A 16,226-nucleotide genomic window follows, 5' to 3' on the forward strand; every position below is an offset into this window, starting at 1 on the left:
TTCTGTAGCTCTATCTTTGTTTAAAAAAAATATAGAAAATAAGTCCTATACAAAAATGCGTTCTTTTATTTACTAAATTTTTTTTGTACAAAAAACGTTTTATCCAATTTCACCATGCATTATAGATTTAATTCAAGATGGACCTTTGCCCTAAACTATGTATTTTTTATTAAGACAGAGTACAAGCCCATAAGTATTCTCCATGTCCAAAAATAAATGTTATAAAGAATTGCTATTACTCCCTTCCCTTTGCGTGCAAGTTGCAAGTTCCAGAAACCTTTTTTTGAAGAAATGACGAGATAAATAACTAGTTGAAAATAAACGGTTAACTCACTAGTCTGTTCAAATTCCGCCTTGTGCAGCAAACCATTAAATAGAGATCCAATCTGTGACGGATTAGTCATTGACTTGTCGGGTCGAAGAATAGGCATGTGATTCAAGGTAACTTAGTATTATAGAGCTACCAAGTCTTCGAGGCTCCGTCACTACGTTGCCAACTATAACATGGCCTTCAATTAAAGACTATAGGTTTTGTGCAGAATGTTCAAATCCAAACCGATCCAAATTAAACTGCTCATCCAATCCAATTCAAACCGAAAATCGACTAAAACCGCATTAATTCAAATTTGACTGGATTCTATTAAACCGCGAACACCCCTACAATGTGCGGCTCATAAAAACATCATAATGCATGAATAAGCATATTTTATAACCAGAAATAGGAAAAAAGATGCTTCATATATATATATATATATATATATATATATATATATATATATATATATATATATATATATCAAGCAGTCCATGACCTTCCAAAAGAATATCGTATTAAATAACCTTTTTTTTCATTTAAACTTGATTTATGTATTGAAAGAAAACAAGGCCTACTACACATAAGATGTATTAACCCAAATACTAGGATTGGCATAAGACTGAATGGCTTACAATCAGTGAAATAGTATTAACCAATTTCTCTATTATAACCAGAAAATGACAAAGTTAAAGAAAAAAAATGTCTAAAGGAAGAAAAAATAATTAGTTATGTTAGTAAAATAGGAAATATAGTAGGCAAAGAATTTGCCAAAAATACAGAAAAGCAGACCAACCACTAATCTGCTGCTTACCTAGAGGGTGAATTGGCTATACCAGTTGGATGATTTTTATGAAGATCTATCAATTAATTCTTACTTTACAAAAATATACAGACATGCTCAGGCAAGAGAATATGGCAGAAGTTCATATTAGTGCTCAGGCTTAACCCTGGCCTTCAATATTCCAGGAAGTGGTGGTGATGATGGAGGCCTCACGGGTGGGTTTGAAACTGTGGTAGGAGCCTGCACATGAAACAACCCTGACATGCTAGAACCTTCACCGCCATCTGTAACATTTGGCGTTACATTATTATCGTTCTGAGGCCTTTCAGAAAATTTCATTGCCTTGAGAACATAGTTGTCATCATGCAGCTCAAAAGGAGTACTGCAAAGAGAGCATAGAAAGTAAGAAACTAAATTTCGACATTAAAAAGTTCCAAGCGATAAGATGCTAGGGAAGTGGAAGAACAATTCTTCACACAATTCCATTTGACCATTCTAGTGCGGTGCTGTTTGACCATGTGATTATACTAAATAAGAAATCTCAAAAATCAAGAATACACAAGATAAATACAGTCAGCATTCACCATTCTTTCCGAAAGAATGCAAGGTAAAGCAATTGAAACCTTCTTACCTATTGAAATCAAAATGAACAAGCTGCATATCTTCTGATATTTCCACTTCAACAGTTGCATGCGGACGTGTCTACAATTTGCAGAATCCAGGAATGAGATTAATTAGAAATTACATCCATTAAGAGACACATTAAACGAGAATATAAATTCTAATAAATTTACCTACAAGTTTAAGTTAAGTCAAATCTAATAACGAATTAACAATATATTCCATAAAATCCAAATCTTAAGCCAATTGATTATGTAAATGCTACCTAGTTCGTTCAAACATGTGTTGCAACCAATTTTAAGTAAGAATTATTGAAGAATTTAAGGTCCAAGGAAAACTGTTCAACCATTTATAGTGTAAAATTTCACCAAAAAGGAAAATACAGGAGATGATGAGATGATAATATACCTGCACTAGAATAAAGGGCAAAGATACACCTCCACTGGGAGCATTTCCTGAGCTACATACTTGCTCATTCCGTTTTATGAGGTTCTGAAGACCTACATACTTGATAAAATAATAGAATTATTTAGCAAGAATTCAATAATATGAAATAAAAAAAATATTTTAGGGCCTTCCCGTAATCAAGTGCAAAATATCCTTGCAGACAAGGTCTACAACTCATTTCCAAAGTAAATCACTAGAGAGTAAGCATTCCTTACTTGCTCTTCCAGCTCTTGCAAGTAAGCTGCTTTCTTTTCGATTCTATTCCTAATCCCAAGACGTTCTGTCTGTTGAATCAATTATATCGAAGAAGCGAAAAAAGTCAAACATCTCAGTGAGAAAAGAAGCCAACAGGTGCCAAGTAAAATTGCTACTAAATATTGTTTACAAACCTTTAGTTCTTCAATATCACTCTGGCTAGTACGAGGAAGACCCTTCCATTGTATTTCCTTTTTATCCTTAGAAATGATATCCATTGCCATGAGAACATTCAAAGCATCATAGACCCTTCGACGAATATTTTTCTCATCATATTGTTGCTGCCAAAGGTTCACCGGGAAGAAAAAAGTCAACACAACATACATCTTACAACCTCAATCTGCATGAAGCACATAGTATACAAGTTACTTATTCAAAGAATAGCAAACCTGATCAGGGGCTAAAACACTGTTGCTTGGGTCAGCAAATTCAGCAACAAGCTCATCTGCTACCTATGACATGACCAAAATCCGCAATAAAATTTAAAAATGAATTATACCTATGATAATAGGATGCATTCATTAACCACAATTTACAATAAAATGAACAAATATATTAATAATAGTAGGTAACAAGTCCAAAGAGGTAGACTATATTTAAAGAATTCAGAGCATTAAGAAATTGGGTAAAACAGAGACGTGATAAAACATACATTGATTACTGTTGCACGTTTTTTGGTTTGGATTCTATCTTTAGATAAATTTCTTTACAATAGAACTGAAAACCATTTTGCAAAATTTATAGCTATTAAAAGATTTATTTGAAGTAACGGGATAACCTCGTTGTATGTTGTGCGTCCCTTGCTCTCCACCTTCTCACAAACTGGAGACAGCCAACAATAAATGAGAGTAAGAAAAGTGGCATCATGACCTCCCAACAATAATGCCTTCAACAAGGCATCTAAACATCATTGCTAAAAATTTTGCAGTTATCTTCTCATAATCAAATTGTATATGACATACCAAATTCAATTTTGCAAGATCAAAGGTACTCCTAATAACCATAGAAGGTCTGAAATTTTTGTTAAAGAAAACAAATTGGTAGGGAAAAATAAAAAACCTTTCATGCTAAATTGGCGGAGCCCTCTTCCACTCTTATCTCCTCCTACAGCCCGTTGACCTCTCTTTTTCTTCTTGCTACTGTTTATAAGCATAATGGATGAGAACCAATTGGGGGGGCAAAAGAAAAGACAAAGACAGCATTGAATTTTGAAACTACAAGCAGATAACTAACACTTGCAAGTTTTCCTTTTATATTTTAACCTCAGACCAGGAGAAAAAAATGCATGGTTAAAAATTTCATATATCAATAAAGAAAATCTACAAGTCAAACAACACTTTGTACCATATGAACCAAACGTATAGATTTAGTACAAGCTCAAAGGATAATGGTAATGGAAGACTCACGCAACTGCTCCCTGCGATCCAGCATCATCACCATGAATGTCAAGATGGTTTAATCTGAGAAAAGTGTTATCACTAGCAGGCGTTGCCATTGTCTGCTCACTCCGGCTGGACGGTGACCCCACACTCCTGCTTGTTGACATTGACTGACTCGAAATTGTTGCTCCATGATCCAGCATCTCCTCGTCATCTTCCTCAGGACATGGTTGCTCGGGTTGTGTTCCCATCTCGACAATTTAATTAACTCAACGATAAGTTTGGGAAGAAACCCACAATGACAGAACGGAAGCAAAACTGAATTGAACACCAGTTGTGGTAAACCTGTTTGACATGAACAAAACTGAATAATCCAATCAACCAGTGTTTCCACTTTCCATTCCATTCTGTAAGAATAACAAAATGAAAATGCTCATGACATACATACACACATACATAACAGCATTCAGCAGAAACAGAGCACATCAAATTCTTCTCATAAAAGGGACAAATAATCAAAGAATTGGCATCTTCCTAAGCCATAAGGTTCACCTAAACACATAACACACACTGAAATTGGACAGCTAAACAATCTTTCTATAGTAATAATTCAGTTCAATCCCAAACGCATACATAGATTAAATCTTAATAAAAGATTTTCTTTTGCCGCATCATATCAAATCATATGTACTCTCAATTTCAGCATCCATGAATATGAATGGATAAGAATAAAATTGCATATATTGACACTACGATTACTCACCAAAATCGTTTTGCAGTGCCGACGACGTAGTTCTTAATGACAAAAACAATTGTATTGAGAAATAGAGCCTAACCAGAAATTACCCTAAATGAGAGATTAGGGTTTTTCGGAGCTTTAAGACAGAACACAAGGAACTAACTTCGTTCTCTTTGGAAAAGAGAATGCGGCTTCAACAAACCCCGCTTCTTAATGCTTTCCATTTTCCATCTTTTTGTCATAGGATTTGAACGTTTGGCCTATTAGATAGTACAATAACAAAATATATTTTTTTTAGTATTTTAATAATTTTTAAATAATTTTTATTTAATTTTAACTATAATTTAATTATTTATATATTATTTAATTATTAAATGTATTTTTTATTTTATAAATTATTATTTTTTATTCATCTATTATGTTTGTTAACCATTAAAAATAAAAATAACAATGAAATAGATTTTTTATTGATCGGGATCTTTATAAATATTTTGACAATGTGAATTAATGAAATTTTTTTTGTCTTTGATCTATTACATATGCCATCGTATTTCTTAATAATTTAATCGATTAGACATACAATACAATCCGTTGGATATCAATTTTAAAAGGAATTACAAAATAAAAAATTCTATTTACTAACCTCGATTTTAGAATCAAAACAATAAATTATTTTTTAAATCACATAAAATGAAAAAGACTCGTTCACAAACTAATTAATTACTATAATAAAAAATTAATTGGATTTCTATAGATTGCGATTACCATAAGAGTAATAAATTATTCACCAATTATTAATATTGGTATTGAAAAAGATAACATTATGATATCTAAATCAAAACAAAAACTTAAAAAATTGAAGATAGAATTTTAAATATAAGATAAATGAATAATAAGATAATAAATTTATAAAAAAAAAGTGGTGGAACAATTATAACAGCTTAATATACATTGTAGTTCTCAATTCAATCGATTGTATTACATCTCTAATCAATTGAATTTTGAAGAAACTTGCGATATTCAATCCATTGTTTTGTACGTCCAATCGATTGAATTATCAAGAAACACAATTTTTCTAGCGTAACTAATCAAGAAAAAAAATTCGTTGATTCGTATTGCCAAAATATTTATAAAGATTATGGTTAATGAAAAATCTATTTTGTTGTTGTTTTTGTTTCTAATGGTTAATAAACATAATAGATAAATAATAAAATAATAATTTATAAAATAAAAGATAAATTTAATAATTAAATAATATATAACGGATTAAATTATAGATAAAATTAAATAAAATTATTTAATAATTATTAAAATATAAAAAATATATTTTATTATTATACCATTTAATGGTCCAAATGTCGAGTCTTATACCCACCTTTTTCCTTTGTTTCAATGGAAAAAGTAAATACCAAAATAAACAAATAAATAAATATAAAATTTATAGTTTAATTTCCATGCAGTGAACACTGCTAATGTATAAAAGTTAAATTCACATATATATTTTTTGGAATAAATTTTTCATCAATTTTTAAAAATTTACATTGAAAGTATCAAACTTTTATATTTTCATTATAAAAACTCTCGTTAGTAACCTTAACATTAGCAAACTCTTCAGAAAAAAAAAAGTCCCTGTAAAATTTACACATCTAAATCATGATTAACTTGTTTGGATTTTATAAAAAGTAAAGAAATAATTCTTTCTTTCTTTATTTCTTTCAATATTACTTTTTAATGTCACAATTGAAGTGGTTCTAATGTTTAGAAATTGATGGTTTCTTAACAAAAGTAAATTGCACTTCAGATAAACTTTTCTTGCCATATTCGGAGTTAATTCTATAGATCTCTTTCTGAAAGGGATTTTAGTTTTTACCAATACATCATTATTCTTAAGAGAAAAAAGACATACAAGCAATAGGTGATATAAGTGATAAGTCTATCATATCACTTGAAATTGTTGGGAATAAGGAGTATGACCACAATTCAATCAATCATGTGTCAAATAATTTGTTATTGTTATTATATTAAAATGTTAATATAATAAGGTCCTTGATTAAATTTAGAGATTTATCAATGATCATAATATTGAGAGAAAAATCTTTTATAATTTAATCTAAATTATTCTTGGTCATAGGATTATTAAAAATGACATTAATAATCTGGAAAGACCAATATATATAATGGTCTTCATTGGATGAAGATTAATAGATCTCATTTATTAAATTATATATATAGATGGTGCATATAGAGATATGACTGAATTGACTCACTTTGAGAATTCCTAATGGTTATAATTACCAGATATTTGTCAATAGGATATTCTCAAGATGAACATAGTAATAGAGTTTTCTTTGACCTGCGACTGTCATAGTAATTAACAATGTATTTATTATACTTTGATTCCGGACACCTAATACCCTAGGGTGCTAGTTGAATGGATATTGGGTATGATTTAAATACTTGTAGAATTAATGATTAGTCAATAAGGAATCCGTCAACTCTCGGTAAAGAGTTTGAGCTCTATGATTATAATGACTGAGATGAATAAAACCTTAGGCAAGGGGATTGAATGAATGAAGAAATGAGTTTCTTAGGTCATTCACAGTTTATTATAATAATGGTAACAAGTTAGAGTTTGACAATTAAACCATACTCTAAGGGTTAACTAAGAGTTGGAAAGATGGAAGGAATTATACTTTGTTCTTCTGAGGTTCTTAGTAAAAATATATTACTTTATATTATCGGGTCGTTGAGGAGTGTTGCTAGACACCAACCTTGATTAGTAAATTTAGTATGACTAATTTACTACCCGCTTAGTATTGAACATATGGGTCACACACTAACAAGTTTTCTAATATTTGCTATAGAATTATTTAATTATTATTTTGATTTGATCAAATAAATAATTATATTAATTCAAATGGAATATTATTATATTTTTTGCTATCACCAAAAATATAATAATAGTATGATAATTGAGAATATTAAATGAGATTTGAAAATAATTAGTTATTCTATTTCTAAATTTGAATTATAAAGTTGGATGAGATCCTAACTGATTCTGTTTCAAATTGAATTATGATATGATTTATAAATTTAAAAGATTCAAATTAAAATAGTAAGATATGATTTAAAATTGAATTGAGATTCAAATTTAAAATCAACAACAAATCTCATACTATATATAGGTATGCCAAGAGTAGAGGAAAACATGAGAAAGACAGAGAGAATAACAAGGGTTGTTATTCCTTTACCTCTATGCACATAAATGTATGTGAAACTAATTCTTAAAGAAGAATTTTATGGTGTGCAAAGAGTTGCAAGAGGTTTCTCAATTTAGATCAGATGTCCATTGCTTAAGGGGTTGACAGCAAATGTTGGTCTCGGTGTGGATACGCATAGTGCCTTCATACCATCGAAGGAGAAAAAGATTTTTACTAGCGTACTCAAATATTTAGATTTGATCTAATATATATTTATTATTAGAATAAAGTTTAAACACAAAATAGATCTTTAAGGATTACTTTATTTTCTTCCGCTGCGTGTGTGTTGTGAACACATGGTAATCCTTCAGAAATCACATATCCTAATTCCTAAGGTTAATTTATCAGCAAAAGAAAATGCTCATTCTTCCTTCTTTTTTTTTTACCCCCCTTTTCTTTTCTTAAAATATTCTTTGTAAAGAAAAGATAATGATTTTAATACTGAATTTCACTATTAAAATGTATTTTTTATGGTGTCTAATTTTTTAACTAATTAATTCAAAAGTAAAAAGCGAGATCTATATTATCTCTATTATTTTTTAGGCAAATTAGACACCAATATCTATATTATCTCTATAATATCTAAGAAAGAATCCAACTACAACTAAATGCATAAATAAACTGAAGTACATTAAACACATAAAAAGAAAAAAAGAACTACATTATATGATGAGGTTAATAATATTTAGGGTCACAAACTCCTTAGTAACAACCTAACAGAGTGTAGCAGAATTGTGGTAAAACTCTGAGTCTAGAGCTCAGCATGATATATGAATTCTTGAAGTAACACAAACGACAACATTGTATCTAATTATCTATCAGTTTGGTTTTGCTTTTGGATTTCGAGCATGCAACACTGTTTCTTGAATGCGTGTCACCTGGCACCATTTAAAGTTTGTTACAATAAGCTATTGATAGAAAATTTAAACTCGCAAGGCAAGCAGCCAAGTAGAAAATATTTAATTTGTGGACAGTGACTTGAGAGATACAAGGGAGTGTCTCAAGAGAGTAGTTGGTGATCAATTTGGATGCCTGGAATATGAGCCACCTTATGCCATTCATCACCCATCATGGATTCAAGCTTAAGAGTCAACAATGGGCATTCCTGAATGCAGAGATTCTCCAGGGACGAAGGAAGCCCGTGATTGGACAAGGATTGAAGCATGTCCAGCAATGAATTTCAAGTGTCTGAAGAGCATTCAGGTGTTGAAACCCCTTGCAGTCCAGATTCTTGAGACTCTTCAATGTGCTTATGTGTAAAGAGATGATATTGCAAGGTAGTAAATTCTCCTCTGGAAATGATTCCATGCCTATGCATCCACCTTCAAGCTCAAAATAACTCAGAGACTCAAGACTGTACAGCCCCCAATCCTTTTGTGGTGTAAGTTTGTCACAGTAAGCTATGGATAGAAAAACCAAATTTGAAGGCAATCCCCCAAGCGGAAAAGATTCAATCTGTGGACAACTATGTAAGAATAATGACTTGAGTGATGCGAGAGAGTTCATAGCATTTGGCAAGTTTTTAAGATTCTTGCAGTTGGAAAGTAAAATGGATGCTAGCCTTGGAGCATGCAGCCCTTCCTCTGGGAAAGATTCCAATATTGGGCACTCTCTAATCTCTAGTGACTCCAGAGATGTAAGATCACCTCTAGGTTCCCCAGTAAAATGAAACGATCCAAGATTGAGGCAATCCCATATACAAAGACTTTTGAGTTGACAAAAGATATTTAAGGGCAAGGTAGTGACAGAATCACAGCTACTCCCTATGGACAAATGATGGAGAAAGGGAAGCCTCTTTCTTGATACTGCAGATGGGAGAAATTCCAATCTTCTGCAGTTACGGATGTAAAGTGATGTCAAGGAACCGGGGTAAGGAAAGGATCTAAGAGAAGAACAACTGATTAGATACAACTGCTTAAGAGTAGTTATTCCCCCTAATAAATCATCTGGAACGACCTCCAAGGATTCACACCCTTCAATTTTTAGGCTGTGCAGATTGGCAGGCAAGGACTTGAATTGTGATATAGTTGAAACCCTTAATACTTTGAAGGATGGTTTGTCATCATCCAAATCTTCTCTGGTTAAAGCTTCTACCTTGACAGGAGCAGTTGTGTTAGGTGTATCCATAAGAGGAAGGACAGCTTCTTGTTTTATGCTCGCTGGAATCTCAGCTTTAGCCATTGAAGATTTTGGGTCTATTTGCTGTTCAAAACTGGGAATATCAGTTCTCTTCAAACTGGGTATATCTGAGGCTGACAAATGAAGTGGCAATCTCCTTCTTATGGATTCAGTTTCCATCTTTGCTTCGTCAGGAATTTCTTCAAACTCACTCCTAGTAGTTTCTTCCATCCTTGCTAACTTTTCTAATCTTGTAAATTCAGGAAATTTCAAAGGCATTCCTTGCACACTGCTACCTTTCATATCAAGGTGGAGCAAGTTTATCAAATTGCTTATTCCCTCTGTGCTTTGATTAGAGGATAAATGGCAATCGTTTAACTTCTCTACCATGTAGGTTGCTAAGTCATGAACCAGATTATGCATTATAAAACTAACACTAGACCGAACGGGCTGCAAAAATGACCTCAATACTAGATAACTGAAGTATGCATTACCAATGTCTTCAGAGCTCTTAAAACTTGATTGAAAATCAGGGATTTCCACAAAGCCCTCGGCTATCCACAAGTTGACAACCTACTTCCGCTTTAATTGATAACCCTTCGGAAATAGTGACAAATGAAGAAAGCATTGTTTGATCCGCGTAGGGAGATCAAGGTAGCATAGTACTAGAAATGGAGGAATTGGGATGAGATTTGCATGGCCTGCATCCAGAAATTCACTCCTCAATATCTCAACCCATTGATCCGGATTTCGCTTATCTTGAAAGAGGCTCCCTATCATTTTTGCAGCCAAGGGAAGGTTTCCCAATTTTCCAACGATTTCCTTGCCAACTGCTGCTAACTCCCCAGGATGTTCGGGAAGCTCCGTCCGCCCAGAAGAAGCATGCACCAAGAAGATTGACAGCGCATCCTCCGCTGACAGCGAATCAAGATGCACAGTATGACAAGCAGGTATCATGAGTAGTTCTGGATTGTCATGGGGAATAGAGGTTAGCATTATGGCACTCCCTCTTGCAGCTGCAGATTCAAGGGAAGCAATTAACATGTCCCACTTGTGTAAGGCATCATCTTCAACCATAATATCATCTAATACCAGCAGAAGTTTCTTCCCAGCAAATCTCTTCTTCAAGTTATCGAAATCATCACCGGGAACAAGCTCCTCTTCCCCATCATCATCAGTAACTAGTTCCTCAAGAATTTTCTTTGCAACGAAGGTAGCAGTGACTTTGTGGGGAAAAGTAACCCAAGCTCTAAGATCAAAACACTCCAAAACCTTGGGGTTGAAGTAAACAACATCAGCCAACGAAGTCTTGCCTACCCCGGATTTTCCCACTATGCTAATCACCTTGATCTGTTTTTGCTGTTCACTTGATGATAGTAGGCTTTCCAGAATATACTTCTCTTCTTCACCTCTGCCATATAAGCAATCTTTGACATAAGATAAAGGTAATTCTGGCAGAGTATGAAGGTCTTCTGCTTTGCCAATGGCAAGGGCAAGGACAAGATTATCCTTCTTTCCCTTCATGAGAATGAAGTAAAGGATTTGACATATTTGAGACTTGAAACGCTTCAGTAGCTTCTGCAAACTCAGAGAATTTTTCTGCAAAAGATGATGTTCTTCCAAACGAACAACATCTTGCATTAGATGTAACCATTTCAATTTCTCATCAGCTCTGTCTCCTCTTTCTCCTTCTGAAAACTGCAACTTTTCTATGAGATCGTCAAAGGATCAACAGCTTGTCCATGAGCTTGGCTATAAGGTCTGAGTGCACGAAATCGATGTGGTGATCTTCGTGCAGCACGCGAATGATCTCATTGAACATGAACTGCGTATCCAAGCAAGTTGCCATAACAAGCTCAAGAGAAGTAGAAGCCGCCATTGAATCGGTGAAGGAGCTGCTGCTGCATTCAGCAGGACGCGACCTCTTTTTCTTTCCAACCAATAAGGACTGTTTCTTGTCCTCAGCCATCTTCACCTTCTCCTCTAAGCTCTTTATGTAGTTGATGGCTTCATCCAGTTGATCCGGCAACGCTTTCTTCATCATGCAACAACCACACCAAATATGACAGAATTAATTCTCTCAAGTGAATTTAACATAATAAATGAAAATAAGTTGAAATTTGCGTTGATACCTTGGTGTTAGAATTAGGTTGAAGAGAGTTGAGTTTGGAGTAGAGGTTCTTCATCAGGATCCTTCTATGGCTCTCTATGAGCCTTCTATCATCCTTCTTGCTCGAAGACGAAAGAGGTTGGCTTGTGAATTGCTCCATATGAATACGATAAGAAGAAATTGGTCAAGTTAATCTAATAATCTTCTTGTGTGCTCATGCAAGAAGGAAGCGAACAGCATCAGTCATTCTTGCAGCACTAACAACACCAATAAAAATTTTTTTATTCTTCCAGAAATGCCAACAAAGTAAGCCTGTCAATAAGAAAGATGAAGCCAAATTATAATGTATTTTTTTTTTGGTGACTGCCAAATTATAATGTATAAATATCACTACAATATTTTACTTATTTACATCATTTATTTCTTTTTCAAATAAATTTACCATGAATACTAGAAGATCAATAAAATTTATTCTTTTTGACTTATTAATATTTAAAAATATTAGTAAAAAATATAATATTAAATTGCTAAACTAAAGAAATTAGTCTGATTGACTAAAAATAATAAATAAAAATAATAAATTCTAGTAATTTTTTAAAAAATTGATACTTAGAGCATTTCTAATGAGAGAAAATTTGGAACAGAGAGAAACAAAAATTTAAGCGTTGGAGAAGGAACAAGTTGAGTTCCTGCACCAGATTTGAGGAAGGGGAGTCCTCTGAATGGGAACTCTATATTTAAAAAAAAATAATTATATAAAATATTAATTAGTTAAATAATAATATTTTTATTTAATTAATAATTTATATTAATTATTTAAATAATAATTAATTAAATTAAATAATTAAATTTTTATTTAATTAATTATTTATATTATAATTAATATTAAATATTATTTATATTATTATATTAAATTATAATTAATTAAATTTATTTATATCAAAAAATAAATTTAATTTTTATACTTTACAAAATATTTTTTGTTGACTTAGTTATTTTTATTTTTGTAATTTAAAATACTAATTACATTATTAAAATTAGCATTTGTAAAACTAGCCATTACAAAATTAGCCGTTGAAAACTAGTTGTTACTATGTTATCGTTACTATTAATAAATTAATATTTTATTACTCTATATATACTACTTACATACACTTCTATTTTCACACTTTCTTCTACTCTTCTTCATCTTCTTTCAAATTTACGAAATCAAAGTTCTGCTGATATTAGATTTTGTACGAAAAAATATATCCAAACCAACTCAATTATTTTTTCAATTATTTACAAAAAAAATTTCAAACTCTAAATACCCAACAATCTCAAACCTCAAACTCTCAAGTTTAATCTCGAATTATATATTTTTTATTATTCTTATATATAAATTTATTTAATATTAATATTTTTTAATAATAAATTATTTTTACATTTATAAATTTAAATTATATTATTGAAAGAAATTAATTAAATTAATTTTAAGTGTTTCAATTAATTAATTAAGTGGGACCACAAAAGGGACTAAAGTTAGTTCCTGCTAATGGAGAAGAGAGATATGTTCTGAGTTCCTATTTACTGTTTATGTCGCAAAAGCTGATGTGTAGTTACTTTTTATGACAGGTGAGCCATAAATAGGAATTGTGATGAGTTTCCTATTGGAGATGGTCTTAAGTTCTTTTATATTATGTTTAAGTTATTTTTTTTCTAACAATACCATGTCAGCAATTTTATTTACTTGACAAAACTTAAAAATCAACTAATTATCTTTTAGTAAAAGATTTTTAAAAAATAAAAAAAATTATCTATTATTATTTCATTAAAACATAAAGTACTAATTGAATATAATAAATATATATTAAAAATGTCATAAAACTCATAATAATAGTAACTATAAAGAAAATTTAATTACAAATATTAAAATTCTACAATTTATGCATATTAATACTCTTCCTATTACTACTATATTATTTGGTCTACTTATACATGCTTGTTGAATTAAGAAATTAATTAACATGATTAATGATGACAAATATTATTCTAATAGGCTAATTACCTAATTAGTTTTGATGATTTTGTTTAAAGTGATGCAGGCCAAAATTTATTGTTGCAGTGGCCCAAGCAATTGGGATAAAAATTAGAAGTCTTCATAATGTGCAAAATTTACAAATAAAGCCCAAAGTAAATTATAACAATGAAAGAGATGGGTCAAGTGGATATAGCCAAGCCAAGCCCGAATTGATCTCTCAAGCTCATTCATCCAAGTTGTTGCAATGTTCACTTTTTCTTTTTCACTCAGTGAAATGAGAGAAAGCTTTGTTCCTAAGTCTTTTATCAAAAAAGAAAAGAAAGAGAAAGGTTAAGGGAAAAAAAGTTGAGATTTAATCACCCAAATTCATCTATCTTAGGCTAAGGTAGAAGTTAAAGATAACTTATTTCCTCTTGCATGCATCGTGCTTTCTTCTCATCTTCCCCATTTCTCTACCACTCCAATTTGGGATAAATGGAGAAAGTGATATCTGTTAACAACGGCTGTAAATCAATGGTCAAATTTGTTTCTTGGAGACAAAGTAGTATCTTAAGGGTTCAGATGTGGGATTGTCATTGGAAACTGTTCTTAATTGCTTCCCTAAGGCTTTCGGTCAAGCAAGAGAAAGTCAGACTCAAATTTCTAATGGAAGATTAATTGGAAAAAAAAGGTGAAATGATAAGTTAGTAGCACACAGCTCAAGGAGTTGACTTAGGAGAGAGCAACTCAACAACATGCAAGGAAATATAAAAGAAAAAATTGTTGTTCATACTGAAAAAAGGAGAGATAACTAGTGTTTTTGAGGTTTATATTTTGAGAAGAGTTCTCTAAAGAAGTTCATTAACTTGGACAATACTTTCTAGTCAAAGGAGCATTCTACCAGAATGAAAAATTAAATCAGAGACAAGTAAATCTGGTTTATCACATAGCAAAGAAGCTGTTGAAGCATTAATCTCCTTCATGTTTTACAGATTGTAATTTTTTTCAATATTTATCTTTCTATAATTTTTTGAGGTAAAAGGTTGAATGAGAGAGTTCTTGAAAGAGCCTAAGAGTGGAAAGAAGTAGAGAGAAACACTTGAGTGAAAAGCCTAGAGTAATTTCAGATTTCTTTAGGTTGATTCTGTGTCTTATATCTTGTACCTGTGAGGTACCCCTTTCTTAGTTAGGTGAGCATTAGAGTTAGGTATTAGCATAGTCAAGTCAAGTTAGGTTATAGCTTGATAAGAAAAGGATTGTGTCAATCTTGTGGAATTGGTGTATGTATAATACTTTAACTATAGTGGAAATTCCACCACTATTGTGGTGGAGATTGGATGTAGGTTGCATTGCATAAGACAATTGAACCAAGATACATGATGGTGTCAGCTTCTCTCTTTCCTTCTCTGTGCTGTTTTCTGATATTCATGAGACAAAATGAAATTGTCTCATAAATTTTTCACTGCTGAGTTCAAACAGAATTAGACTGAAAGTTTGCTTTAAAGGGTTGTTTTATTAAAGTTAAAGAAGGTCATAGATTCAACCCCCTTTTCTAAGCCTTCTACAACCTTCAATATATAAGACTACTCTACTATTCTTTATTTCTTAATCTCTCATATGAATTAGCGAAAACTCTTTCAAGTAAGTTTAAATTTGGCACATTTTCTTACTAAATAAATTTAAATATATCATGATTATAAAATTAATTCATAATTTTATATTTATATTTTTGGTATTTTTCATTCATTTTTTAAACTCAAGTAAGTTCAAATTTGACACATCTCCTTACTAGGTATATTTAAATATATCATGATTATAAAATTAATTTATATTTTTGGTGTTTCTCATTGTCATTTATTTTTTTTAATTTTTCTTTCATTATTTGCAACCCAAAAAATACCATATAAAAAGATAAAGTATGACAACTAAAGTAAATATAAAAACAAAAAAAAAAAATAAAGATATAGTTTTATACAATTTTAATATAAAAAGTCTATTTTTTTAAAAAATAAATGAATTTATATTCTTAAAATAATAAATTATATTTTAATTTATATTACATTTTAGTTGAATAATTATATAAAATTATATATAAATTATCAAATAAATATTTTATAAAATATTTTTAATATAAAATAATTTAAATTTAACATTAATTTACATATTATCTAATCAATCTCTAAATAATATAACATTTATTT

General features: G+C 31.1%; 3 protein-coding genes across 9 annotated transcripts; all 3 read right to left on the reverse strand.

Moving 5' to 3' along the window:
- Window positions 1–959: 959 nt before the first annotated feature.
- LOC112789381 (transcription factor-like protein DPB) lies at window positions 960–4,812 on the reverse strand. Of its 7 annotated transcripts, none has more exons than XM_025831246.3 (10): window positions 4,636–4,812; window positions 3,827–4,163; window positions 3,480–3,559; window positions 3,199–3,242; window positions 2,810–2,872; window positions 2,555–2,701; window positions 2,381–2,449; window positions 2,127–2,225; window positions 1,729–1,799; window positions 960–1,479 (listed from the first exon to the last, which is right to left on the reverse strand). In XM_025831246.3, exons 2-10 carry the CDS (start codon window positions 4,048–4,050, stop codon window positions 1,245–1,247), a joined length of 1,032 nt encoding a protein of 343 aa, XP_025687031.1. In that variant the 5' UTR covers window positions 4,051–4,163; window positions 4,636–4,812; the 3' UTR covers window positions 960–1,244. The 7 variants fall into 7 exon arrangements, with proteins under 7 accessions (XP_025687031.1, XP_025687028.1, XP_025687030.1 ...); XM_025831243.3 differs by having other exon boundaries at window positions 3,827–4,144; window positions 4,563–4,800; XM_025831245.3 differs by having other exon boundaries at window positions 3,827–4,144; window positions 4,636–4,787.
- Window positions 4,813–8,388: 3,576 nt separating this feature from the next.
- Window positions 8,389–12,371, reverse strand: LOC112789380 (putative disease resistance protein RGA3). The gene is made up of 2 exons (XM_029295943.2): window positions 12,049–12,371; window positions 8,389–11,951 (listed from the first exon to the last, which is right to left on the reverse strand). Exon 2 carries the CDS (start codon window positions 11,555–11,557, stop codon window positions 10,490–10,492), a length of 1,068 nt encoding a protein of 355 aa, XP_029151776.1. The 5' UTR covers window positions 11,558–11,951; window positions 12,049–12,371; the 3' UTR covers window positions 8,389–10,489.
- On the reverse strand, window positions 11,637–12,186 carry LOC112772648 (transcription factor bHLH162-like). The gene is made up of 2 exons (XM_025817619.1): window positions 12,049–12,186; window positions 11,637–11,951 (listed from the first exon to the last, which is right to left on the reverse strand). Exons 1-2 carry the CDS (start codon window positions 12,184–12,186, stop codon window positions 11,637–11,639), a joined length of 453 nt encoding a protein of 150 aa, XP_025673404.1.
- Window positions 12,372–16,226: the final 3,855 nt, after the last annotated feature.

Source organism: Arachis hypogaea, chromosome 3 (genome assembly GCF_003086295.3).
Source record: "Arachis hypogaea cultivar Tifrunner chromosome 3, arahy.Tifrunner.gnm2.J5K5, whole genome shotgun sequence".
Lineage (NCBI taxonomy): Eukaryota > Viridiplantae > Streptophyta > Magnoliopsida > Fabales > Fabaceae > Arachis > Arachis hypogaea.

Coding starts and splice junctions, on each gene's coding strand:
- LOC112789381 (XM_025831246.3), bottom strand. CDS start 4,050: ATGGGAACACAACCCGAGCAACCATGTCCTGAGGAAGATGACGAGGAG. Junction 2,450..2,554: donor GTGATATTGAAGAACTAAAG/GTTTGTAAACAA, acceptor TTGATTCAACAG/ACAGAACGTCTTGGGATTAG. Junction 1,480..1,728: donor GTTCATTTTGATTTCAATAG/GTAAGAAGGTTT, acceptor CTCTCTTTGCAG/TACTCCTTTTGAGCTGCATG.
- LOC112789380 (XM_029295943.2), bottom strand. CDS start 11,557: ATGCAAGATGTTGTTCGTTTGGAAGAACATCATCTTTTGCAGAAAAAT.
- LOC112772648 (XM_025817619.1), bottom strand. CDS start 12,186: ATGGAGCAATTCACAAGCCAACCTCTTTCGTCTTCGAGCAAGAAGGAT. Junction 11,952..12,048: donor AACCTAATTCTAACACCAAG/GTATCAACGCAA, acceptor TGCATGATGAAG/AAAGCGTTGCCGGATCAACT.